This window comes from Ornithorhynchus anatinus, chromosome 14 (assembly GCF_004115215.2).
Source record: "Ornithorhynchus anatinus isolate Pmale09 chromosome 14, mOrnAna1.pri.v4, whole genome shotgun sequence".
Classification (NCBI taxonomy): Eukaryota; Metazoa; Chordata; class Mammalia; order Monotremata; family Ornithorhynchidae; genus Ornithorhynchus; species Ornithorhynchus anatinus.
The window spans coordinates 1920797-1946993 of record NC_041741.1 but is presented as its reverse complement, the minus strand read 5'-3'; the positions used below and the strand labels follow the sequence as shown (position 1 = coordinate 1946993).

The window sequence follows — 26197 nt, the reverse complement described above, 5'->3', positions numbered from 1 at the left end:
CCCACACGGCCCCCTCAAGCGTGGCTGCGTGGACGGGGGCGTTGTGCGGAGCCGGCTCCACTCTAGAACACCCCTGGAGATTCCCCGCACAGCTGGCGGCGAGACAGCACCGCTCTAGAACATTCCTGAGATAACAATAATTACGGCATTTTTTAAGCACTCTCTACTAAGCGCCGGGATGGATACGAGCAAATCAGCTTCCTGTCCTACGTGGGGCTTACCGTCTCAATCTCCATTTTACAGACGAGGTAATGAGGCCCAGAGGAGTGAAGTGACTTGTCCAAGGTCACACAGATCTGCCGATGAACCTCTCGGCCTCCCTCAGCTCCCGGCAGCTCACGGGATTCAATTTTCTACTTCAACTGGACGCGTTCTCCTAGTCTTTCTGGGTTGGCTTTCTAGTCTACCCGGATTCGTTCTCTAGTTTATCTAGGTTAGCTTTCCAGCCTACCTAGGTTCACATCCTGAACCGGCCGAGGACTTTGAAAGTGGTGCCCATCTGAAGCCACGGCTGTTCTAACAAACAGAGAATCCCCCCACCCTTACCCCCTCCAGCTAAAACACTCTCCATTTAGCACCGGGGGTGTTAATGCTGTTATTTCTTATAACCCTGCACACGGAAAAGCGCTCAATATATTCGATTGATGGATTGATATTTCTTACAGCATCCTTACTTTGTGACGCTTCAGTCGAGATTTCTCTTAACTCAAACTCTCCTTCCTTTCACTCTCTATCTCCTTGCCCGTGCTTTCAAATCACTGTGATACTTTGACTTGTACTGGGAAATTAAAAGCCCATTTCAACAGCCGCTTTGTCCTCTGTTTGGCATCAGATAATTATGCCTCTTTGGTCTCATAGCACCAGGTGACTTTTGCCAAATAGAACGTGAAAGATACACTGTCAAAAAAATTAAATATCTCCACACGTTCACATTCGAAAAATCCAATTCCTCGTCTTGTATTTCTGGTCTATATTTATCTGCAGCTCGTTGTTCATTAACCTCTGGGAGAAAATGACCGCTCCTTCCGGGAGGCTAGGCCTGGCTCGGCCCCACCGCGCTGACCGGGCGGCGTTACGGTACCTCAGGGGCATTTCTCGCACGCCCCGATCTCACGCCTGGCCTGCGATTCTGACCCCGATTCCGGGCAGGGGCTCTCCTAGCCAACCGGGCCACCGGGAGCCCGAGGCTAGATAGGTGCCCGCACGGCCTGCTCAGGGCTGCGTCCGGCTTGGAGCCGGATGGAAGCAGGATTTCTCGATCGGGGTTTCTGCCTCAATCTGGAGCCCTCGCCCGGGTCTTCCCCTCGCCAGACCCTGTGGCTCAATGGCCAGCGCTCTGTGGGGGAATCTGGGTGGGATTGAAATCTCCACGTTGAACTGGGCGTCCACCGCCTCTCATTCCGTCAGATGAACTCAGGAAGGGGCTCGGGGTCAGGGGTCCGAGCAGGTGGGGGCCTCCAGCGGCCGAGCCGCTTCTTGCCCCTTTCCTGATGCCTTTCCCTCCTCTGCCCGCCTTCTCTCCTTGACCCCGTTGATCTCCCTCCTCTCGCCCCTTCTGCTCCCCACCCGGCCCCGCCCTTCCCCTGCCCCCTGCGGCGCCGGGCACGGGGCAGAAGAGCTTACCGGATCTGCTGGGTCTCTCCCCTCTGCCGAGCCCGCAGATCCCCGCGGGGCCGCGGCTCTGGAGTTCCAGGATGGGGGTGGCCGAGTCCTGGGCGGCGGTGAGCGGAGACAGCTGCTTGATGCTCCCGTGGGCGCCGGCGCAGCTGGCTCCGGGCTTGCACCGCGAGACCGATGCCCGGGAGGCTCCTGGAGAGAAAAGGCTCACGTGAGTCCGTGGACCTCCTGGAGGAGGAGGTGCAGTCGACCCATCGCTCGTCGATGAGTTGCCGCGTGAGGGGAGGCAGGGGGCGGGGAGAGAGATGCTCCGGTAGGGATAGCGGTGGTACGTCCCAGGGGCCTGCCCAACGCAGAGCCCCGTACTCACACTTGCAAGAGTCCAACAGGAGCCTAAGATGTTCCCTGCCCACAAAGAGCTTGCACTCTAATAATAATAATAATTATGGTATTTTTTAAGCACTTACTGTGTCCCAAGCACTGTTCTGAGCACTGGGGTTAGCTACAAGGTAATCAGGTTGGACACAGTCCCCGTCCCACATGGGGCTCACAGCCTTAATCCCCATTTTACAGATGAGGGAACTGAGGCCCAGAGAAGTGAAGCGACTTGCCCGGGGTCACACGGCAGACAAGCAGAAGGATTAGAACTCAGGTCCTCTGATTCCTAAGCCCCTGTTTTATTCACCAGACCACGCGGAGCAAATGACACCTCGGCGGGTTGAGAACTCCCTCTTGCATCAAGCTGAACGGCCTCTGACCCCACAGGCCTTGCAGCTTAACTTAGCCATTTCCCCCAAGCCAAACCCATCCTCTCCAGCTCCTCTCTCCATCCTGCCCGAGGTGGGATGTGGGGCACCAGGAGACCCAGGTTCTAGTCCCGACACTGCCCTCGGCCTGCTGTGTGACCCGGGGCAAGTCACTGCACTTCTCTGAGCTTCCGGTTTCCTCGTCGGTAGAACGGATATAAGATCCCCCGCTCTCCCTCCCTCAGGCCGCGAGCCCCAAAGGGGTCGGGGACTGGGCCCGGTCTGCCGACCCTGGATCAACCCCAGTGCTTGGCACCTAGTAAGCGCTTAGTAAATACCGTCGGTATTATTAGAAAAGGGCAGCCAAGCAATTCTCGAGCCGCCGCTGGCAGTAAATTCGAGGCAATTTTCATAGCCATTGCTACCGTTCCACGGCCGTGAAATTCCCTCTTGGAACTGTGGGGGGTGGCTGGTGGCGGGGGGAAGGGGCCTGCTGCCTCACACTGCATTTTTTGAACAGAGTTTACCCACCAGGAGGAGGAATGAAGGATAAAACACATCTGGAGCTGGTTTTAAAACACTCTCGGCCCCAGAGAGATGGAAATTATGCCGATAAAGGGAACGGGGAAAGCTTGGCAATCACCGTTTAGCATAATCACAAGTTACCGTGTTGCATTCTGACAAGATAAAAACAAATTACCCAAGTGATAGACATCTTAAGTCCAATCTGATACGGTTTCTGGCAAATATTAGCTACTACAGGGACAAACACCTTTCCGTGATTGCCTGCGAAAAGCAACTGCCTTCGCCGGAACCAGCCAAATCGATCCTGACGCTAGTTAGCGAACAGACCGCGGCACTGAGCGCCGGGGACAGTACAGGAGAGTCACAAGCCACGTTCCCCGCCCTCAAGGAGCTTACACACTAACGGGGGAGACCGACAGAGAAATATTCAGAAGCCGGGCAGTCGGAATAAGCGAAATCGAATGTCCAGACGGGTCCAAGGGCTGAGGGCCGGACGAGGATAAACACATCCGTGGTCAGATCCGCGGTGCGGGGTCGTGAGTCAGGGAAGGCCTTTAGGAGGAGGTGAGGCGAGGGGAGCCAGTTTGTGTTAAGTAAAGCTCAGTGTCTTGTGGCAAGCCTCCCATGTCACTCCCACCGTGGGGCCGGAGGCGTGGTACGTCCGGGCCGTCGGATTCCTGGGATGAGACTCCCGCCCTGGCCGACCTGGAGAAGCCTCGGGGTCCGGTGGCAGAAGGGTCTTTCCGGTGAGCGGGCCTGGGCCGGTGGAAGGACAGAAGTCACTGGGGACTTTAGAGAGGGCAGTTTCCACGGAGTGAAGGGAGTGGAAGCCAGATTGGAGGGGGTCAAGGAGAGAACTGGAGGAGGGAGATGGGGAGATAACGGGAAGGGAGCCGTGGGGTCAAGGGAGGGAGAGCAGGTTTGAAAGCAGTGGGGAAGGAGCCCCTGGAAACTGAATGGTTGAAGGGGGAGGTCAGGGATGGAAGATGAGAGGGAACAAGTGTTTTGACAGGGTGCAAAGGGATGGGGTTGGAAGTTGGAGGGGGCAGATTCTGAGAGGAGGTGGGAGATCTCTCGAGATACTGCTGGGAGAGTGAAGAAGGGGCAGGAGGACGAGGGAGGGGCTGGAGAGGGGACAGGGGAGACTTTAGGAAGGTCACACCTGAGGGTTTCAATTTTTCAATTTTATCAATAAAGTACGTGGCCAGGTCATTAAGGGATGGGGGGCGGGGGACGGGGGTGAGGCAACAGGGGGTTCGAAGAGGGAGTTAAGCAGTGTGGGGGAGATATTCCCCTCTGCACTGGAAGTGCTCTGCCAGCCTTGTCCCCATATGGCCTCGATCACCCTGCAGCCCCCCAACGCCAGGGGTGGTGCCCAACGGAGCTTTCCCCCCACCGTTCCCCATCCCCCAGCCCCTGCCAGCTCTAATGGACTGCATTCATCTCCTCCTTGGCTCATGAGTCGGGCTTTTAAACCATGAGGCCACGGACCAATTCACAAAATATTAATGCCGTGTTCCCGACCGGCAACAACAGCTACCTGTCTTCTGGGTGACCTTGGGCGGGCCACTTCACTTCTCTGGGCCTCGGTTACCTCTTCTGTAAAATGAGGATTGCGACTGTGAGCCCCGCACGGGGCAGGGACCGTGTCCACCCCGATTGGCTTGGATCCACCCTAGTGCCTAGTACAGTGCCCGGCACACAGTAAGCGCTTAACCAATGCCACAATTATTACTATTATTATTATTAGCAACAGTTTGGGGGCCGGAGCCGGGCCCAGAGGAGGAGTCTTTAGCGGATCCGAGGAAGCTGTGATCTCAGCAACAACCTCAAACGAAGCTAGGGCACCTCTTGAAGGTTAAAGCGTTCACAGGGAACCCAGAAATCAGACACCACCACCCCGGCTTCCCCCCGGCCTGCCACCCGGTACTCCCTGTGGCCATTCGCCACGGCGTGAGCGAGAGGACGAGGTGGGGGCCTGGAGAGTGAGCTGCAGGCAGAAGGCTGGTTTGGGAGGCACCGAGCTAGCAAGCTACCGGGTGAAGACTCTTCCTCGGATGCAGAGGGACGCGGGAAGCCGCTGGAAGGTTTTAAGGAATGGAGAGATGTGGGGAGGGCAGACATTTAGAGAAGAAGGTGCCGGAAGTAGCAGGTGGCAGGTGGATCGTTCGGGCACGGTGGGTGGGGAGAGGCTGGAGGCCGGGAGGCCAGAGGGGAGGCTGTTACAATGGGCCTTGAACCTTGAACCAACTGGTGGTAGCTGTTTGGGGAGAGCAGGGGACCCATCTAGAAGATGTTCTCCCGTTTGGTTGTTTTTTCTTTTGTTTTCTTTTTTTATCTGGGGAGGGGATGGGTTGGTATTTGTTAAGCACTTATTGTGAACCAGAAACTGGGGTTGATACGAGCTAATCTGGTTGGACACAGTCCATGTCTCACATGGGGCTCACAGTTACCATTCCCCTGGGACACATGAGAGAACTGAGGCCCAGAGAAGTGAAGTGACTTGCTCCAGGTCACACGGCAGACAATAATAATGATGGTATTTGTTAAGTGCTACGTTCCAGGCACCGAACGAAGCAAAATCGGGTTGGATACGGTCCCCGTCCCACATGGGGCTCACGGTCTCAATCCCCATTTTACAATGAGGTCTCAATCCCTATTTTACAGTGGCAACTGAGGCACAGAGAAGTGAAGCGACTTCACACGGCAGACGAGTGGCAGAGTCGGCATTAGAACCCGGGTCCTGGTGACTCCCGGGCCCCTGCTCCACCCGGTAGGCCATGCTGCTTCTCTAAAGTTAATGCCTCTAATTGGACTGGGGCCAACCGGCATAAATAGGATCATAATGGCCGGGCTCTCTCTCTAGGAAAGCTTTTAGGGATTCCCAACAACTTGAATCTGACTCTGTGCTGACTGAACTCGTTCTCAATGAGGCAGCCCCACATGGCCGACGGCATCCACTTAAAACCCCTCAACTGACAACGTAGGACAATTTCTGTAGCCGGTGCGCCACTGCTAACCGGGGGTTCGTTTTGGCCACTCCGAGGCGGCTGGGCTCGCCAGTTTACGGGGTGGGACTCCACGAACGATCATTTGCGTCACCTGAACGCGGAGCAAAGAGCCCGGGCCTGGGAGTTAGAGGTTGGGGGTTCTGATCCCGGCTCCGCCGCTGATAAGTGTGGCTGTGTGACTCGGGGCAAGTCACTTAATTTCTCTGTGCCTCACCTCGTCTGTAAATGGGGCTGAAGACTGGGAGCCCCACTTGGGACAACCTCATTACCTTGTATCTCCCTCAGGGCTTAGAACAGTGCTTGGCACATAGTAAGCGCTTAAGTACCATCATTATTACGTTTTATTATTATTAAAATAGAGACGGAAGGCACGAACCCTACACTCAAGGAGCTTACAGGGAGCCAGCGGGGGAGAGAGAGACGCTGAAATCTTTTTTATGGTATTTGTTAAGCACTTACTATGTGCCAGACACCATACTAAGCATACTAACAAGATAATGGCGTTGGACACAGTCCCTAGCCACAGACATAATGATAATTCAGGAATTTTATGAAAAATGACCATCATGTGGCATTTTCAAGCCATCTACCTGCTCTACGACCCCAAACCGTTCAGTCCCATGAAGTCAGTGGTCACCGCAACAAGAGTCTCCCAAGGGCCTTGAAAAACACCTCCATATCCCCATGACGCTACGGCAGAAATAACGGCGCTACATGAGAAATACACCTCGGTACTGAGCACTGGGCAGATCCCAACAGGAGCTAGACAGTCTTTGCCATCCTGACTGATCTGTCTGCCCTCTTAAAGAACCACAGCATAGGAAGAGATGGGATTTCTTTGTTCCTTAGTGACAGGGCTTATTTCGTTGAGTGTTTATGCTGAGCACTGTGCAAAGCCCTGGGGGCAGATACAAACATAACCTAGCAGACACATAAGCTAGGGCTCTTTATCTCAGTGAGGAGATGCTTAACTTATAAATAGGGGAATTTAGAGACTTATTCAAATAGGAGTCTTAAGCAGACATATGGAATATCACACGGAAAGCAGCCTCCGATCCCCACTTATCGGGTCAAGAACGAAAGACCCTCTTTTCAGCTCAAAATTTCCCTTTCGTATGGCGCTGTTCCTTAGATTCCCACCCCCTCCTGCTCAGGTTACACGATTCACCTTCCACTCTTTTTAAGTCAGTAGACTGTTCTAGCACACGTGGACCCAGAGAACTGCACCCACTGTGGCCAAACACGGCTTGTTCCGGCCCTCAAGCCCAAACTGTTATTCCCAAAAAGGAAGCCCAAACCCAATCCGAACAACGTTTTTCCAGCTGGGCCTCCGGGGACATCTTTGGCGCTTCCCCAGGGAAGCAGTTATTCCTCGACCAGATATTTGCTCCAACACAGAAACTCCCTCCCTCGGCTGCCCCTCAGAGCAACCCATCGGCTGCATAAAACCTTATTCGTTCATTCGATCGTATTTATTGAGCACTTAATGCGTCCAAAGCACTGTCCTAAGCACTTAGGAGAGTACGATATAACCACGCTGGGGATCTTTGCAAACTGCAGGCCCACAGAGGGGCCGACGGATAGTCAAGCTACGTTCACCGAGTGCACGGGGCGGCTCTCGCTCTGTGTTGTGGAAGGAGGCGAGAGGTACCCTGTTGTTTTTTATGGTACTTGCTAAGCGCTTACTCCGGGCCAAGCACTGGGGTAGATAAAGTCGGGTTGGACAGAGGACCTGACCCACATGGGACTCACGGTCTTAATCCCCATTTTACAGATGATGTAATTGAGGCACAGAGAAGTGAACTGACTTGCTCATGCTTGTTTGTTTTTGTTTGCTTGTTTTTAATGTTATTTGTTAAGTGCTCACTATGTGAGCTTGATTTTGGGCAGGGAATGTGTCTGTTGTTGTAATGTACTCTCCCCAGGGCTTAATACAGTGCTTTGCACACAGTAGTCAACAAATACAACTGAACGAAAGAATGAATGTGCTAGGCACTGTATGAAGCGCAGAGTTATATACAAGGTAATCAGGTTGGACAGAGTCTGGGTCCCATGTGGGGCTCCCAGTCTTAGTCCCCATTTTATAGCTGTGGTAACGGGAGGCACAGAGAAGCTAAGTGATTTTCCCAAGGTCACCCAGCAGACAAGCGGCAGAGCTGGGATTAGAACCCAGGTCCTTCTGACTCCCAGGCTTGTTCTCTCTCCACTGGGCCACGTTACTTCCCCCGTTCTGGAGGAATGTTTCTTAACCCTCTGGGGGTATTCTGTCTGACACGGTGGCGATGTGGCCCTGGGCCTCGGCCGTCTGTGGCCGGGGGTCAGAAATTGTTCGGAAGACGCTGCGGGAGCTCCATTTTCTGTGTCCCAAGGAACCGCCTTCGGACTCTGCCTGTGCACCCGCGCACACACTCTCACACACACATAGAGATCACTTCCAACTTGGACCGCGTTCAAAGGAAGCCTTATTTCTCTGTGCTCAGACGATCCTCTCTTTTCTAGTTGGCGAACCAGTGAAACTCTGGGATTGATGGGAAGGGAGTTAATGAAATCCAGATCTGCTGGTGAGAACACAGAATACTGATTAGCCAGGAAAAGCACCACGGGAATATGAATTTGGGGTTTAGAGGGCTGGGCGTAACTTGCATTATAATGCCGCACGCCTGAGACGAGAGCCTGCTCCATAAATAGAAGGCAGTAATAACTGTGTCATTTATTAAGCACTGTGTGCTCGGGGCTGAGGGCGGGATATAAGATCATCCTGCAGTCTAAGAGGGAGGGAGGGACAACGGGGATCTGACCCCCATTTTACAGGTGAGGGAACTGTGGCCTGGAAAGGCCGAGAGACTCATCCAAGGTCCCACAGCCGGCCAGTGACGCAGCCAGGATTAGACCTTCTGTCCGTCTCTGGACTCCCGGACCCCGTGCTCTTTCCCCTAGACCGGGCTGCCGCCTCGCAAAAGACCTTCTGGCTTTTGGACGGCACCTGAACCTCCTCTGTGCTCATCCGTCCAGGGGCAGGCGAGCACCTTCTGGGTCAGCACGTCGAGGCCGCCGGCTTCCGGCAGCCGCCGGGAAACTGGTTTTCAGGAATTGTGGGTACGTTTGTGAAAGCCGACGAGCCGTTTTGATTTTGGTGAATATATTTAAATCACTTCGGAGCCTCGTGTCGAGCCATCATGTCGCCGTGTGCAATCATGCCTCTCCATATGGCGCTTAAAAATGCCCCACTATTTCTACGCTACTCTAATATTTAGGGAAAACAAGGACAAATGGAGTTTTAACCCTTCGTTTCCTGGCTCTGCTATGAAGACCGATTCAAATGGCTATTTCTTTCAGCAGAGTTTCGGGGTTTTTTTGTCACATCAGTCGTCAGAGAGTATTGACTGAGCACTTACGGTGTGCAGAGCACTGCACTAAGTCCTTGGGAGAGTTCAGTAGCGTCAGACGTGCTCTCTGCCCTCAAGAAGCTTCCGATCCAGCGGGGTAGGCAGACGTAAAATGATTTACCGCTAAGGAGAAAGAAGGGACTGGAGAGGTGGCTAGGTGGATGATTAAGTGCTGAAATAGAAGAGTGAGCAAGTGGAACTGTACAGAAGTAACACAGCTCCTCAAGGGCTTTTTGAGATTGGCTGTGTATCGTGCCCAGCTCAGCCTTAAAGGTGCTTCAAGGAAATACTGGAGAAGGAAGTAATGTGAAATGACTTGGGCGATGAATAATAATAATGATTAATTATGGCATTTGTTAAGTGCTTATTATGTTCTAAGCACCGTTTTACGCTGATCCAAGGTAATCGGATGAGTCCCAAGAAGGTCTCACAGTCTAAGGGGAGGGAGAGGGATTGAATCCCCATTTTATTAATAATAATAATAATGTTGGTATTTGTTAAGCGCTTACTATGTGCCAAGCACTGTTCTAAGTGCTTGGGGGAGATACAGGGTAATCAGGTGGTCCCACGTGAGACTCATAGTCTTCATCCCCATTTTACAGACGAGGTAATTGAGGCACCAAGAAGTTAAGTGATTTGCCCAAAGTCACCCAGCTGACGGGTGGCAGAGCCGGGATTAGAACCCATGACCTGTGAGTCCTAAACCCGTGCTCTTTCCACTGAGACACACTGCTTCTCTTTTTACAGAGGAAGTAACTGAGGCCCAGAGAAGTGAAGTGACTTGTCCAAGGTCTCACAGCAGACAAGTGACAGAGGCGGGAATAGAACCCAGGTGCTCTGATTCCCAGGCCCGGGCTCTTTCCACTAGGCCACACTGGCTCCCTATACTGGATCCATGTGAGTCCATTGGGACGAGGAGAGAAGCTCCCAGCCCTGGACCCTGAACACAGTAAGATCTCCCTTCATTTTAAAAAAAACAACAAATTCCGTCCTCCAGCCTGCAATTCAGCTCCAAAGTCAGGATGGTTTATGGCAGGGCACGACCGCCAGCGCTGTGATTTTCTAGAAATGTGCAGAGTGACCAGAGATGAGGTTGGGAGATGTTTTCACTTACGTTCAGAGCTTGTGGAAGACAACACCATTTAAAAACCTGACGGGGTGGAGGAGTGTCTGTAAAAGGAGCATTTAAAATATCTTTCACAGAAGTGTGCTCTTTTAGGGAAAAAAAAATCTATTTGCCATACCAATTGCATGGATTTTTTAAATTAAATCACCTCTAGCCATGAGCTACTGTTTATTAGTAGGTAGGTGTGTCTCTACTTTTTGATAGAAAGGCATTCCTTTCCCCGGAATGTACAGCAGTGACGCAACTTTAGAGTAAATGTAATCTTCCCCCACTAAAATGTAAACTCCTTGAGGGGAAAAACTAGGCATCTGGTATTTTTTAGGGGCTGACTACATATTAGGCACCGCACACTAAATGCTGGAGTAGATACTAGCTAATCAGGTTGGACACAGTCCCTGTCCCACGTGGGACTCATAGTCTTAATCCCCATTGAACAGATGAGGAAACTGAGGCCCAGAGAAGGGATGTGACTTGCCCCAGCTTACACAAGTGGCAGAGATGGGATTGGAACCCACGTCCTTTAACCAGTGGTCTTTCCACTAGGCCACTCTGCTTCAGTTTGATCCTGCTACCCTCTTCCCAGCGCTTAATTCAGTGCCTGCCCCCAGCAGGCGCCTGGTACGTAGACTGACTGAATGCAGAGCATCCCGACAAAATGATTTAAACCTCCAGATCTGCGTCTTTATCACAAGATGCCACTTTGATCGAACATCTGCCACAGGGCCTCGGATCCAGTAGCTGCTTAGCAAATCCCATCGCTACCACAGCATAACAACCTAGGAAATGGCATTCTATTCAGACGCAGAACCTATTCATTCAATCGTACGCCTACGCCTTAGAGGGGTAACGTGGCTTTACGGGATGAGCCAAGGGGCAGAAGAAACTTTGGGTCCCATGTGTGACCCTCCATGTGTGAGGGGGAAGGAAGGTGCTGGGAAAACCGGGGACCAAAAGGACCGACAACTCCTAGAGGCAAGGGATGGGCTCTTTCACCTTAATTGGACTCCTTCCCATTGCGTACTACAATACTCCAACACAGGAGACACTCTGCGAAACCGCTGATTGGCGAATGACTTTAAACCCACTGAAAATCAATAGGTCATGGAGTGAACGGTTTCCACCAAATCAGCATCCTTATAGTCACTGTTAAGTAAAGAACTTTGTCTCGCAGGGATTCCTCTTCCTTCTCGTTTTAAAAAAGGAAGAGGAAACGGGCTTTTATTCAATTAATGAAACAACTTCCTGATTAATTTACAGCAGCCCAGTCGCGTCCACCCAATGCCCTCCTTAACGCTTAAGGATCTTACTCCTGTTCCCAACACTTCAGTATATATGGTCGTTTTTCATTTCACTTTTACATTTATTTGTACACTTGATTTTCGATTCAGTTATTTCAGCCTGATTCCTGCATTCTTGTTCTACTTCATGCTACCTCCTTGCTCTTCCTCCCACTCCCACTATCTGTAAATACTTTCTGCCTCTCTCCCTCTCTCCCCTTCTGGAGTGTAAGCTCCTTGAGGGCAGGGAACGAGTGTCTTGCTTCTAATGGACTCCCACAAGCCCTCAGTATAGCACTTTGTGCTGCATTCAGCGGGTGCTCAGTAAATATCAGATGATATCAGATGGATTGAACTTCCAACCCTATACATAATGGTACTAAACCTTCCTCAAGAAACTCCAGTGGTTGCCCATCCTTGTCCACATCAAACGGAAGCTCCTCATCGCTGTCTTTCAAACACTCAATTAGCCTTCCCCCGCCTACTTTACCAAACTGATTTCCTCCTCCAACACCAACCTACTCACTGCACCTTGATCATGTCTATCTCGCCACCAAACCCTCACCCATGTCCTCCCTCTGGTCTAGAACTCCATCTCCCTTCGCAGGTTCCATCATGGGTCGGTGCATTTTGCTTCCTCTTCACATCCGACGGATGATCACTCTCGCCACCTTCAAAGTCTTACTGGAGGCAAATCTCCTCTAAGAGGCCTTCCCCGACTAAGCCCTCATTTCCTCTTCTCCCACTCTCTTCCGCGCCGCTCTTTTACTTGGATTTGCACCTTTTATTCACCCCTCCCTCATTCCCACAGTACTTATGTACTTCTACAATATATATTTATTTTAATATCTGTCTCCTCTCTAGACTGTAAACTCGTTGTGGGCAGGGTACTTGTCCAGCAACTGTTACACTGTAGTATCCAAAGCATTTAATACAGTGCTCCACACACAGCAAATGCTCAATAAATACGACCGATTGAAAGGTTATTCAGGCGTCTTGGTACGAATGCTTTGCCTCTAGGTTGTTTTCCCACAAATCAGTGGCGTGGCGCTTTTTTTTTTATCCAAACTGAGGAAAATCGGGGGACGGCTCTCTGAACCCACAGGACGGAAAAGAACTCGGCACTGCCGCTGAGCTGACACCGCCTGCTGAGCTAATGCAGTCAGCCAGCTTACCCCTAAATTAAAAATTCCTCCGACTCTACTTATTAGGGCCATTTTTCACGACTTTTCACGTGAGAGTTTTCAACGTGGCCCAGACGATACGCACTGGAGACGAGGAGAAAGGACTCAAACGGGCTTTGAATATTAGCCGATTCATCTTAAAGCTGTGATACCGGCAGACTCGCTAACGTCGCTCAGGAAGTCCTAGAATGAAACTGCTCGGCTCCGCTACGATTTCCATCGCGTTTGCCCGCGGCGGGGGGCGGCTCGAGACTGCACCGCCACCCGAAGGGTCACTAAAAGAGGGGAGTGGACGGTGCCTCTCTCAGGCTCTCCTGCGACTGCTGCCTTTAGCTAGGGTTGTCTATCAGTACCTACTGTGTGCTAAGCACTGAGGGGAGATCCAGGAGAATCACTGTGAAAGGAAGGCTCTGTAGGCCGAGCGTTGGGGGCAGGGCCGGGTAGTCAGGCCCACAGGGCAGCCAGGAGCCCTCAGGCTGCGACCCCGGGTGTGCTGCCAGACACCCAGCAAGGAGCTTGGGGCCAGGCCTGCCCCGCTGAGGGATGACAGGGACACGGCGGGAACTTCTGCTCTTTCTCCTGGGGTTCCTTTGCCTTCTCTTTTATGGTATTTGTTCACCACTTACCATGTGCTAAGCACTGGGGTAGCCACAGGCACATCAGGCTGCTCACGCTCTTATTCCCCATTTAATAGACGAGGTAACTGAGGCACACTAGCGAGTGGCAGGCCATCTGCTACAAGTCAAAACTCACCCTTGCCGGGCAGCAGCGGCCCGGGAGAGAGTCGAGGGCGGAGACTCAGGTTTACTGCGCGGAAGGAGGCGACGGGCAACCCCTTCCGGAATTTTACCAAGAAAACTCTACCTCAACGATCGCAGATGGAGTTGGGGCATTCTGGGAGAGATGTGTCCACGCTTTGGGTCGGAAACAACTCCACAGCATAAGACAAGACAACCGAGGTACAGAGAAGTCACTGGTCTAAGGGACTTGTGCCCCTCTACACCGTGAGCTCGTCGTGGGCACGGAACGTGTTTGTTGGTGGCTCTATTGTAGTCCTCCAGGAGAGTAAAATACAACACTCTACACACAGTAAGTGCTCAATAAATACCACTGACTGACTAAAGTCATACAGCATACAAGTGGCAGAGCCAGGATTAGAATCCAGGTCCTTCTCTCGGGCTCCTCTCCCACTTGGCTATATTTGTCTTCTGCCAGGTCAGTGGTCGTGATCAATCACTCTTTTGTACTTCCCAGGCACCTGCTATGTGCAGAACAAATCAGTCAATGGTATGGACTGAGCGCCTAATGGATGCAAAGCACTGCGCTAAGCACTTGAGAGAATATAACAGAGTTGGTAGAGACAACTCCTGCAAAACGCTTTCAGTCTTGCACTGTACTAAACGCTTAGGAGAGTACGACAGCGGCGAGACACACGCTGACGAGGAGCTTATGCTAAATGGGGAGGCAGTCCGTCGTCGTCAGAGATGATTTACCAACAGTGGGACCAGGAGGAAGAACGGGGATGGAGCAGGAAGTTGCAAAAATATAACAGGATGAAATAGTTGAATACATGACTGAATGTTCAAAGGATGTCTGAATATATCTATTATGTATATATATTCAGACACATGTATATATATATACGTATACATATACACACACTCATCTTGTAAAAATAAAATATACAGAGTGCATGGGCATAAGGGAACGGGGAAGTACAAAATAAGGATATTCAACCTAAGAAGAGCAACAAACATTTTTAAACTTGGACGGGGACTTAAGCAGATGGTGCAATCTATGTAGGGCTATGCAAATCAAATGCAAATGGCCAAGTATATAGGCTGAGGCCCTTGTATTTCAAACACCTGCATACGGCCCCGGAGGACCGCACTCCGAGTGGGAAGGGTGAGAGCCTTCCCGCTTGGGGGACACCGGGGCAGCCGTCGGGGTTCAGGGAGTCCCCTGGATTTTGCAGCTCCTTCCCCGCTTTCTCCTGGGCCAACTAGAGTCTCCAGAAAAGTCAGGAATCAGCGCTTGCCCCCGGAAGCTCTCTCCTCCGGCCCGCCTCTACCCAGACAGCTCGGACCCCTGCCCCGGGGGCCTCTGCGGGGGCCAGGACGTTGGTCTGGGCTCTGGAGGGGCCGTGAGGCCTAGTGGCCGTGGTGTTCCCTGAGCTGAGAGGGGTGAAAGTCACCCCGCCTCCTCGGTTTGTAAACTCTTGGGACAAAAAAACTGAGGCTACCACGCTGGGCATTTGATGAGATTGGAGCACCCCGGCTGACCCTCCTTCTCAACGACGTGATGAAAGTCAAAGCCATCACCCGGGGCTAGACCTCTGAGTGTCCTCGAAACACGATCCACTGAGGCAGGGAGGCTTCCTACCCTGTCACTGGGAGAACAGTGGGAGATGTCCTGTGGCCTAGTGCAGAGGGCATTGGGCTGGGAGTCGGGAGAGCCAGGTTCTGGTCTCGGCTCTGCTAATGGCCTGCTGGGTGACCTTGGGCAAGTCAATGCACCTGCCTGGGCCTCAGTTTCCTGGGTCAAAATACCCTCTCTCCCTCCCTGTGAGCCCGTGTGCGGCCGAGACCACATCTAATCTGGCTACTTTGCATCGAATCAATCAGTGGTATTTATTGAGCCCTTACTGTGTGCAGAGCACTGTACTAAGCACTGGAGAGAGTCCAATAGAGTAGGCAGAGTGATCCCTACACTCAGTGAGGTTAAAATCTAGTGGGTGAGACAGAGTGAGTGCTTCAGCAGGAGCGTGAGAAACGTGGCCCAGTGGAAAGAGCACAGGCCTGGGAGTCTGAGGACCTGGGTTCTAATGTTCTGCCACTCGTTTTGCTATTTGACTCTGGGCAAGTCACAACTTCTCTGAGCCCGTCTCCTCATCCGCAATAAGGGGATTGAACACCTGTCCTCTTGCCCCTTAGACTGTGAGGCCCATGTAGACGGGAACTGTGTTCAACTTGACGATCTTGTATCTCCCCCAGTGTTCAGTACAGTGCTTGGCACATACCAAGCCCACAGTACTGCATTATTATTATTAAATGCCGTGACTAACTCACACAGAAAAGTTTCTCGAAGTTGAAGTTTCAAAGGTTGCGGTTGAGCAATCCTTCACAGCAATACCATGATCTATCTTCGACACTTAGCAGCTCGTTTTTATCGTATTAAAGTGCAGAGAGACACGATCAAATTAGAGAGGCAGTGCTGTGTCAGGAAGACCAGATGTCCCGTAAGCAAACACGGAGCGGGTTTGAAGAGGAAGCGGAGGGCACTGGTTTCCAAACCCAGCGCTTCTCTGGGCCGTTAACATCGGCAGGTGTTTGGAATTTTTCACTGGAGAATCTTCAAGGGAATGTCAAATGCAAAAAGAGGATGGGCCATTTTTAAGGAATCTGGTTGGCCCAACCTTCCAGCCTCTCCAACCAGGTCCCTGGCCAAAATAGCCAGCCCTCGAGACATCTACCATGAGAAGTAGCCAACAGGAATAATTTCCCGAGCACGGGGGTTGGGGGACTCTAGAGGGTTAGGTCTAGTCCATGAAATAACACTGGTGAGATACTCTCACTCCCTTTCCCTTGCTCCTTTCTCCCAAGATATTTTCTCTGAAAGACACTGTCATACTCTCATGGTTGGTGGCACCGTCTTTGTACAGAAGGACCACTCTACTACGGCAACTTCTCTCCTCTCTAGGAATCCAAATAGGCATGATGGTCTTTCACCAGGGCTAATCGATAACTCTATCTGGCTGTGTAGATATCAGAGCCAAACAAGTAACCTCAGAGGCTAAGATCAGCCCAGGCAACAGAGAGACTGGGTCCCCCGAGTCTAGTAACTCCAGTGTGAGAAGCTGTAGAATTTGACTAAGCATTGTAGGAATGGTATTTATTGAGTCCCTACAGAATGTACAGAATGCACTTGATTCCCTGCCCATATGGAGCTTACGATCGGGAAAGGACCTTACAATCCGGCAGGGGAATCAGAAGCTAAAATAAATTACCGACAGGAGGTACTAGCCAAGTATAAAGATACGTATCTAAGTGCTATCAGAGTGGGGGGGTGTGAATGAGGACCCAAGAGCTTAGATGGGTCAGAAGTGCTGAAAGAGCAGTCGTGGGATAGAAGGTAGAGAGAAACTGAGGAAACCAACTGGGGAAGGCCTCCTGGAGGAAATGTGATTTCAGGTGGGCTTCGAAGGTAGGGACACCCGAGGCCTGCCGGGTGTGAAGCGGGAGGGATTTCCAGGAAGGAGGGCGTGTGAGCAAGAGGTCGGTCGGCGGTGCGATCGACAAGAACGAGTCCCGGTGAGGAAGGCTACCTCCTGGAGCAAAGACTCTGGGCCAGTTTCCCTTTCTAAGTCCTTCCTAAACTGTAGAGGAGATCTTTCTTCCTGAGTAAAGAGGCAGCTACAAAATGGAGACCATGGTCACCATCCAATCCTGCCTCTCAAGAGGTGTTAATGTCCATCTGGGCATGATAATGGTATTTGTTAAGCGCTTACTATGTGCCAAGCACTGTTCTAAGCGCTGGGGGGGAATACAAGGTAATCAGGATGTCCCACAGTGGGGCTCACAGTCTTAATCCCCATTTTACAGATGAGGTACCTGAGGCACAGAGACGTTAAGTGACAGCTGACAAGAGGCGGAGGCGGCATTAGAACCCACGACATCTGACTCCCAAGCCTGTGCTCATTTCACTGAGCCACGCTGCTCTATGTAGACGGGGGGTGTATTTGCCAACTCTATTGTATTGTGCCCTCCCAAGTGCTTAGTTCAGTTCTCTGAACGCAGGAAGCGCTCACTAAATACCATTGATGATGATGATCAGATGAAAGGGTTCTCAAAAAGTCAAAATGTCCAGCCACAAAAGAACCTGAATTATTTAATCCAACCAAATTTTATGGGTGATCCGGCACCCAACTTGTGGGCTTTCCGGTATTTCCAATTGATTATTTTCGTGGTTTCTTTATCAGACGGAACATCTGTACTGAAATAACTTTGATTCAGGGCTTGCCAATGATGGCAGCTTGTGTCGGGATCACAACAGACCTCATGTCAGGTTTGCACATTCTCGAGACACTCAACAATTAATAAAAGAAACAAGTTTGTTTACTAGAAATAGAAAAGGCAAACGGAATGGAATTAGCCTGTACTTACTTGATTCCAAAGAGTATTTTTGACATTGTCTGGGAGTGTGTACGTGTATGTGTGTCTGTTAGTCCTCTAAGGAACCCATTTTACCCATTGCCAAAGGAAGCAAGAAGTTCTGTACCTCAAGCTTCCCTTTACCCTGACTCCAAAGTTCACGAAGATGGAAGAATCTGAGGGTGAGACAGGGCTCGATAATTTGCTTCTAGGGAAGCAGCATGGTGTAGCGGATAGCGCCCGGGCCTCGGAGTCAGAAGGTCATGGGTTCTAATCCCGGCTCCACCACTTGCCTGCTGTGAGGCCTTGGGAAAAGTCGCTTCACTTCTCTGGGCCTCGGTTACCTCATCTGTAAAATGGGGATCGAGACTGTGAGCCCCACGTGGGACAGGGACCATGTCTGATCAATTTGCTTGTACCTACCCCAGTGCTTAGTGCAGTGCCTGGCACATAGTAAGCACTTAAATACCTCAATTATTATTATTATCATTATTAAAGGGAGGCATAAAGGGAGAGGGGGGAAGCCAAACCCAAGGCCCGGTGGACAAGAGGAGAAAGGAGCAGAAGAATGGGAGGGGAAACTGTAGCCACCTGCCACCCAGTGGGACCAAGCTCTCCGGGAATCACGGCAGCCCACAGTCCCCCAAACCCCCTCGCCTCAAGACTAGCTCGCGCTCCATGGCGAAAACTCTTTCAGTCCGACATCTTCGGGTCTGCTGGAAAACCAGATGCTAAAATTAGAAGATTCTTTATCAGTGTAATGGTTACATAAGGCAACTGTGAAAGAACTAATGAAACAGCAGTGGAACATCAGTAGTTTGCCCTCTGGTAAAAATCAACACCACAACATTTTCCAGTTAAACAAACCTAACTTTTTTGAACCTGCCTGCAGGATGTCTCAAAACCCCGAATTTTCCGGGGGATGAGGAGGCAATGGGCTTAAAAAGCAGGAGAAATTCTGATTGAACAGAAGGTAGAAGTTCTTGACTGTCTAGGCGACACACTTTAGATATATAGATTTATTCATTCAATCGTATTTATTGAGCGCTTCCTGTGTGCGGAGCCCTGTACTAAGTGCTTGAAATGTACAATTGGGCAACAGATAGAGACAATCCCTGCCCAACAACGGGCTCTCAGTCTAAAACGGGGAGACAGACGACAAAACAAAATATATAGATGCAGCCAGGCTTAGCATAAGGCATAAATGCTCTCTTCACTGTGTTCTGTTTGCCGCTTATTTATCTAAGCATTCCTTTCCCCGTATTCTCGCTACCACTAGAGTCCTCTCTGGATTTTTGTTATACCGTTATCGTTGCCTGCCTGTCTTTCCCATTAGACAGTTAGATCTTTGAAGAAAGACCTCTCGCCTTCTACTTTTATTGTATACTCCCAACAACTCAGTACAGCACGTTGCACATAGTGGCTGCCTAATTTGTACCACTGAATGAACAAACCTAACGCCTGCTACGTACGACTGCACCGAAGGGTGGAATGAAAGCAGCAGCAGCCCCCATTCTGAGGGAGACGCCTCCCCCGCCTCAATGAGACAGGGACACCCCGCTGGACCGGCTGCCCAATTTATTCTATGTAGAACCAAGGGATGGCCATAATAGGAAGGCTCACCCTACTCCCTCTCGTCGCCAATAGTATCTATCGAGTGCCTACTTGTCCGGAGCGCTGGGCCGGGCTCCCACCCTGGGCAGAACGCTGTGCTGGTCGCCTACCATGGGCAGAGGGCTGCATTGAGCACCTGCCATGGGCAGAGCGCTGGACTAGGCGCCGAGGAGCTGATGTCTACGCGGGGCTTTTCCTGCTCAGAACCAAAGAGAGCTTGTCGCTCACCGCAGGACCTTCTCCGTTAGAACATCAAACACTGAGCAACACTCAGGGCCCTCACCGGGCGTTTTAGTCCCTTTCTCCCTCCTCTCATTCTACTTCATCAATGTTTCTCTCCCCCTTGGCTTTGTGTCCGGCACTAGCTGCGGCACCGGAAGGGCTGGCACCACCCCATGCCCAGCCCTCTTCCCTCTAATCATCTGGAGAAGCAGCGTGGCCAAGTGGATAGAGCCCAGGCCTGGGAGTCAGAAGGACCTGGGATTCTAACCCCAGCTCCGCCACCTGTCTCCTGGGTGACCTCGGGCAAGTCGCTTCACTTCTCTGGGCCTCTGTTACCTCATCTGTAAAACGGGGATTAAGAGTGTGAGCCACAGGTGGGGTGGGGACTGCATCCTACCTGATTAACTTGTATCTACCGCAGCGCTTAGGACACTGCTTGGCACAAAGCGCTCAGTCCCATCATCATTATTAGTACAATGCCCAGAGCCTAGTACAGTGCCTGGCACATAGTAAGGGCTTAAAAATACCATAATTGTTATTATCTGGACTTCCCTTACTAACGCCCCATGGAAAGCGGCTCCTCAGATCCCCACCCGTCGGGATGAGGACAGTTTCCGGATGACCCTGGTCTCCTCCCCTCGAGATTAAACCCGGGATTCTAAACATCAGGGCAAACAGTCCCCGCCCAGCCCCTGGGGCACGACCCCAAGCTTCTCCGGCCTCTCCTCCCCTCCCTCATCCCCAATCTTCCCCCGCCACCCCGAAGTCATCGGCCTCCATTACAATCACAAAATTACTCTTGTGCCTTGAACAAGTAAGAGAAGGGAGCAGTGTGGTGGCCTAATGAAAACAGCGTCGGGTCGAAGTCGAGAGGACCAGATTCTAGCCGTGGGCTCAACCCCGGCCTGCTGGGTCACCTTGGGGAAGTCACTTAACCCCTCTGGGCCTCCGTTTCCTCTTCTGAAAAATGGCATCGTAAATAGACGCCTTCTTCGTGGGGACATTTTTAAGGGTAAGATGACAGAACTGAGGTGTGAAAACATTTGAGCACCTATTTTTATGCTGAGCGCTGTAGTAAGTGCTGGGTTGAATATTAAAGCCCCGACACAGAGGGTTCCGTATTAAGCGGCATCAAATATTTATTGCATAATTCCCGCTAAATCTTTATGTAACCCTCTCTTGAGCTACTTTCTCGTACTTGACAAAACAATTAAGGAAACACAGGCGGCACCGCAGAAGAGCATCGCAGGACTTAAGGGCGGTTAAATGGTAATTATGCAACAAAGGTAAAATCGGTAATAATCCTAAGTGGGAAATGGTCTTAGTGAGTGAAACAGCCTGTCTCTCTCCTATACTCGGGCAAACTAACCGATGGGATATTAGTCAAAGAGCTTTGTGACTACCCAGGAGAGGAGTTCTTTGCATCTCTGCGTGCACAATTTATGGCCCTCCTCAGCACTTGACGTGGCTTTAGTGGATACGGCCCCGGCCTGGGAGTCAGAAGGACCTGAGTTCTGATCCCGGCTCTGCCACTTGTCTGCCGTGTGACCTTGGGCAAGTCATCCAACTTTTCTGTGCCTCAGTTACCTCATATGTTAAATGAGGATTAAGACTGTGAACCCAGTGTGGGACAGGGACTGTGTCCAACCCGATTACCTTATATCTATCCCAGTGCTTAGTACAGTCCCTGGCACACAGTAAGCGCTTAACAAATACCACAGTTATCATTATTATTATTATTATCATGTGTCCGTATATACTATTTCTAAGGGCGACGTCTCAGGAGTGCGTAAGCTTTATGCGGGCAGAGGACGGATCCTGTGCTTCTGCTATATCTGCCAAGCAGTTGGTGTGGCGTGCTATCCTGGGGGAAGGGGCTGGTGACTTTAATGGACGGCGCCTGGGGCCACCCTGCTTTGCCCCCTGCAGACACCGCCAATGCTTTTGTTCCTGCGATGCTCGGGCACACGCTCTCTCTCCCTCTCTCCCCCCCTCGGGTTTGCGTGATGGTTCCTTTACAGGGGGGAGGCCCGTGGCCAGGACTTTTCCGGCAAGACTCCCAGACCCCGAGGAATTCTCCCACTTAATTAGCTTCCGCCCTTCGGCTCGTCACGTCCGATTAGATCTCTAGACCGAAACTCGGGGCAGATGGGTGGCTTTCCTTTCATAGCTTCGTTTTCGGAAAGATTTCATACAGGACTCGACACAAATGTCACCATCAAAGTACTTTGCCGGCTCCCCTAACGAACTTCCTCAAAGTTGGGAGTCGGCGGGGGGAGGAGGAAGAGGAGGAGAAGGCGCAGTAGCAACAGTGGGTAAAACAGTCAAGGAAACAAACGCACACTCCACAGAGGACCACGGGAAGGCCCACCTCCTCCGGGAAGTCTTCCCTGATCGACTTCTCATCTCCCTACCTCAGGGAGACTGTCGCATCTCCGCCTCACTCACTCGTACAACCTTCCACAACACTCGTGTACGCTCTTGTGCGTACTCTATTTCCTAAACTCTGTGTCTTGGTCCTTCGCATTCACCGCCCGGGAGGTTCAGCTACGAAGCTGAAAAGGTCAGTGCGGGACTCGCCGTCCCGGCCACGGCAGACACACAGAAAGGCCACCCCTTGCGGTGCAGACATATTTGATGTTTGCGGCCCCTGGGGTTATTGTCTCATTACTTTACCGAGAGGGATTGAAGTGCTGCTTACGACTGGGAGTTGGTAATTGGGAGGATGGGATCTGAGGAGAATGAAATTAATTGGGAAACACTTCCTGGGGGAAGTGGGATCTCCCGCGGCTTGGACGGTGGGGAGAGCCGCGGTCAGGGCGAAGTTGAAGGGAGAGGGAGTTGACGTGGCGGGGAAGGATATGAGCGAGGGATAGGAGGCGGAGGAGTCTATACAGATCTGTCCGCGGCAGGGTTTCAGGAAAGGAGATACGGTTCCTCGGAGAACCAAAAGATGCCCTCAAAACTTTTAGCAATCAATCAATCAACGGTACTTATTGAGCACTTACTGTGTCCAGAACACTGTACTAAGCACTTGGGAGAGGACGATACAACAGAGTTGGTAGATACAATGAGCTAACAGTCCAGGGGTGCAGGAACAGACATGAATATAAATATATAAATGACAGATATGGACAGAAGTGGCGTGGGCCTGAGGGTGGAGGGAATACCAAGTGCATCTTTCAGCTTTCTAAGCCCCCTCCCTGAGGACCAGTTCCTCTACCATCTGCCCATCAGTCACCCACCAGCTCGCACCCTCCGCTTCTACTAAGCCCTTCTCTCCTCTTCTCCCACTCTCTTCTGCGCCCCTCTTACTTGCTCCTTCATTCATCCTCCCTCTCATCCCCACAGCACAGATGTATACATCTGTATGTATCTGTACTTTATCTATCTCTTTATTTATATTAATGTCTGTCTCCTCTCCTCTAAACCGTGAACTTGTGTGGGCAGGGAACATGTCTGCCATTATAATGTCCTCTCCCAAGTGCTTAGTACTGCACACAGTAAGCACTCATTAAATAAGATTCAATGAATAAATAAATGAATACTGTATCTCGCTCCTGTTTCCCCTCTTCTGGTCCCTGACTCACTCTACCGCCCGCTTGCCTCTCCCTCTCTTTTCACACCCACCAGACCCCACCTCTCTCTTTTTTCGAAACCCTCCTGAAAGTCCACTTCCTCCAGGAAGCCTCCCAAGATTTATTCCCTGCCCGCCGGCAGCCACCCCCCGCACCTGCCCCAGCACTTATGTTCAAAGCGGGGGTTAGCTCAGAGCTAGTAATCAACCTGCACACATCACCTCTTCGATGATTTACCTCTTCCAACCTCCCACAGTCTTGCTACTCTCAGTTCTATCCTTTTCCTTTCCCCCGCTCCCACTGTTTGTAAAGCATCTGGGCCTGCTAGTCTCCCTCTTTCTTCTGTTTTCCTCTCCCAAGAGCATAGTACAGAGCTCTGCATCTAGTAGGGGTTCAATACTTCCTGCTGATTCATCAGCCAACTGAGAAAGTTATAAACAGCATGACCTACCTCATCTATAAAATGGAGATTAAGGTTGGGAGCCCCAAGTGGGACAGGGATCTACCCCAGTGCTTAGTACAGTGCCTGGTACAAAGTAAGTGCTTAAACACCACAGTTATTACTATTATTATTATCATTATCTGTTCAGAGAGACGTGTTAGGACCGCATTTCACTCCAAATCCATTGCTGGGATCATAGGTGCTCTCCGAATCTCCCCAGGGAGATTCGAATTCTAACGGCGCTTCGCTTGCTTGGTTCCCCGGGCACTGCCTCTGCCCTGGAGGACCAGTTCCTGGACTGGGTGTCCTGTCTGGCGTAAAGAGGTTAGCTCTGGGCCGGACCATATGTCAAGGGTCAAATGGAAAACGAGTGGCCAGGCCCAGGGACAGAAAATAGAACGTCCCACCCTCCGTCGCCGGCGAGAAGCACTCGTGAGGAACGGGAGACCGGGTACTAGGAATGGGTCGACCATCTAATCACTCAGGAGACAAACCAGAAGTGAAAAAGAATTTGCTTCCCAAATGGAACCCAGAAAGAAATCCGGGAGCCGGGAGCTCCTGGAGCCTGAGGAACAACTCTCTAATTTTATTCTTCATCTCTGAGTGCTGTTTTACTCAGTCTGCCAGCCCAAACGAAACCCAGAATTCCTCCGCCTGGGCTCTTAAAAACCTTTGGTCTGTGCCATTCAACCCTCCCGGGAGCCTTACAAGCCCACACTGAACACATTGCCAGTCCCCGCAAGTGAAGGAGGAACATCATGTCGAACTCTGTCCTGTTTTAGGTACGGGACAGAGAGTTTTTTCAATCCATCTACCTGGACGGACGCCCCTGACCAGAGGAGGAACAGCGTGTCAGCGGCTCTAGCCGAAACACGTTTGCAAACCCGTGTTCTGGGAGAATCGAGTTTACTCTGAATATGGAGGGTAAACACGCCACTGGCCGGGCCAAATTCCCATCTTGTCTATCATCATATTGTTTTGCTCACGACATTTATTGAGTGCTTACTCTATGCCAAGCACTAGATGCAAAATAATCAGAAAGGTCACGGTTTCTCTCTCACGTGGGCTCACAATCTGAGATGGAGGGAGAGCGGGGACCTGATCCTCATTCTACAGTGCAGGAAACTGAGGTGCAGGGAGGTTAATGGCTTGTCCAAGGTCACCCGAGAGGCCAGTAGCAGAGCCGGGATTTGACGCAGGGTGTACGGATGCCCTCCTGCAGAGGCAAGGAGCCCATGCTCCTGCTCTGTGTCCCTCCTCCCTTCTGGGTGGGAGTTTTCAGGTCCGACTGGCACGAAGAAGGCCCACAGGGCTCTCCGATTACTCAGGAGATTCGAGGCTGCGGAGGGAAACGGCAACCCACGTCAGGGAGACACAGCTGTCTCATACAGCCCGCATCAATCAGGCACGGTTATCTCTTGCCCTTCAAAACTAAAACTGGGCCCTTGACTCACTCTGCTCCCTCGGCCCGCGGTGCCGTCCCTTCCAAAATCCGACCGACTCCGACCCTCCCCGCAACTAGAGGAGCCCTCCTTCAGGGCCATCTCCTCCACCCGGCCTTCCCCTCTATGCTGTAAGCTCATCGTGGGGAAGGAACGTGTCTACCGACTCTGTTACACCGTTCTATTGTACTCTCAAGCACACACTACGGTCCTCTGCAAACAGTAAGTGCTTAATAAATACATCTGATTGATTCCCTGATAAAGTCCCAGTACCCCGAGGTTCTATAAACCCATCAGACTCCCAAACTCATCTGTACCCATCCTGAGCCCTTACGTCTTAACATTTATTCAGTTGTAGGTGTAAATTACTTTCTTTTGGCCACTTTGTAAATGGTCCATCTCCCTCATCAGAGGATAAGCTCCTTGTTGGGGGGTTGGGGGATGGAGGGGGAATGGGTCGCTAACTTGTTTTGTGATTTCCAAGTGCTTAGGTGCTGGCCGAGGAAACTGAGACCCTATTTAACTTAATGGGATCTATGGACCTTTTCTGTTTGCTAAATGAGGAGAGGCGCTCTGTAGAAAACTCCTCCAGCACGCGGGGGATCCCTAGGCCGCTGCCCGCTTCTAACTGCGAAAGAGTAAGACAGCTGCTCTTACTGCTGTGTACCTTGGGTAAGTCACTTAACTTTTCTGTGCCTCATTGACCTCGTCTGTACAATGGGGTAAAGACTCTGAGCCCTATGCGGGACAGGGACTGTGTCCAACCTGATTCACTTGTATACCCCAGTGCTTAGTACAGTGCCCGGCACGCAGTAAGCACTGAACCATAAAAAAGTGCAGGTCCTGAAGGGAAGCATTCGCTGAACTTCCGTCAAAC

At 51.4% G+C, this 26197-nt stretch overlaps 1 protein-coding gene across 2 annotated transcripts in view; it reads right to left on the bottom strand.

The window, feature by feature from the left end:
• The window catches only part of SLC35F4 (solute carrier family 35 member F4), a 67492-nt gene that overhangs the window by 15513 nt on the left and 25782 nt on the right, over window positions 1-26197 (bottom strand). For both annotated transcript variants that reach the window (XM_029079161.1, XM_029079162.1), the window contains exon 2: window positions 1624-1809. In XM_029079161.1, coding sequence (XP_028934994.1) covers window positions 1624-1809 — 186 coding nt within the window. The remainder of the gene's footprint in view (window positions 1-1623; window positions 1810-26197) is intronic.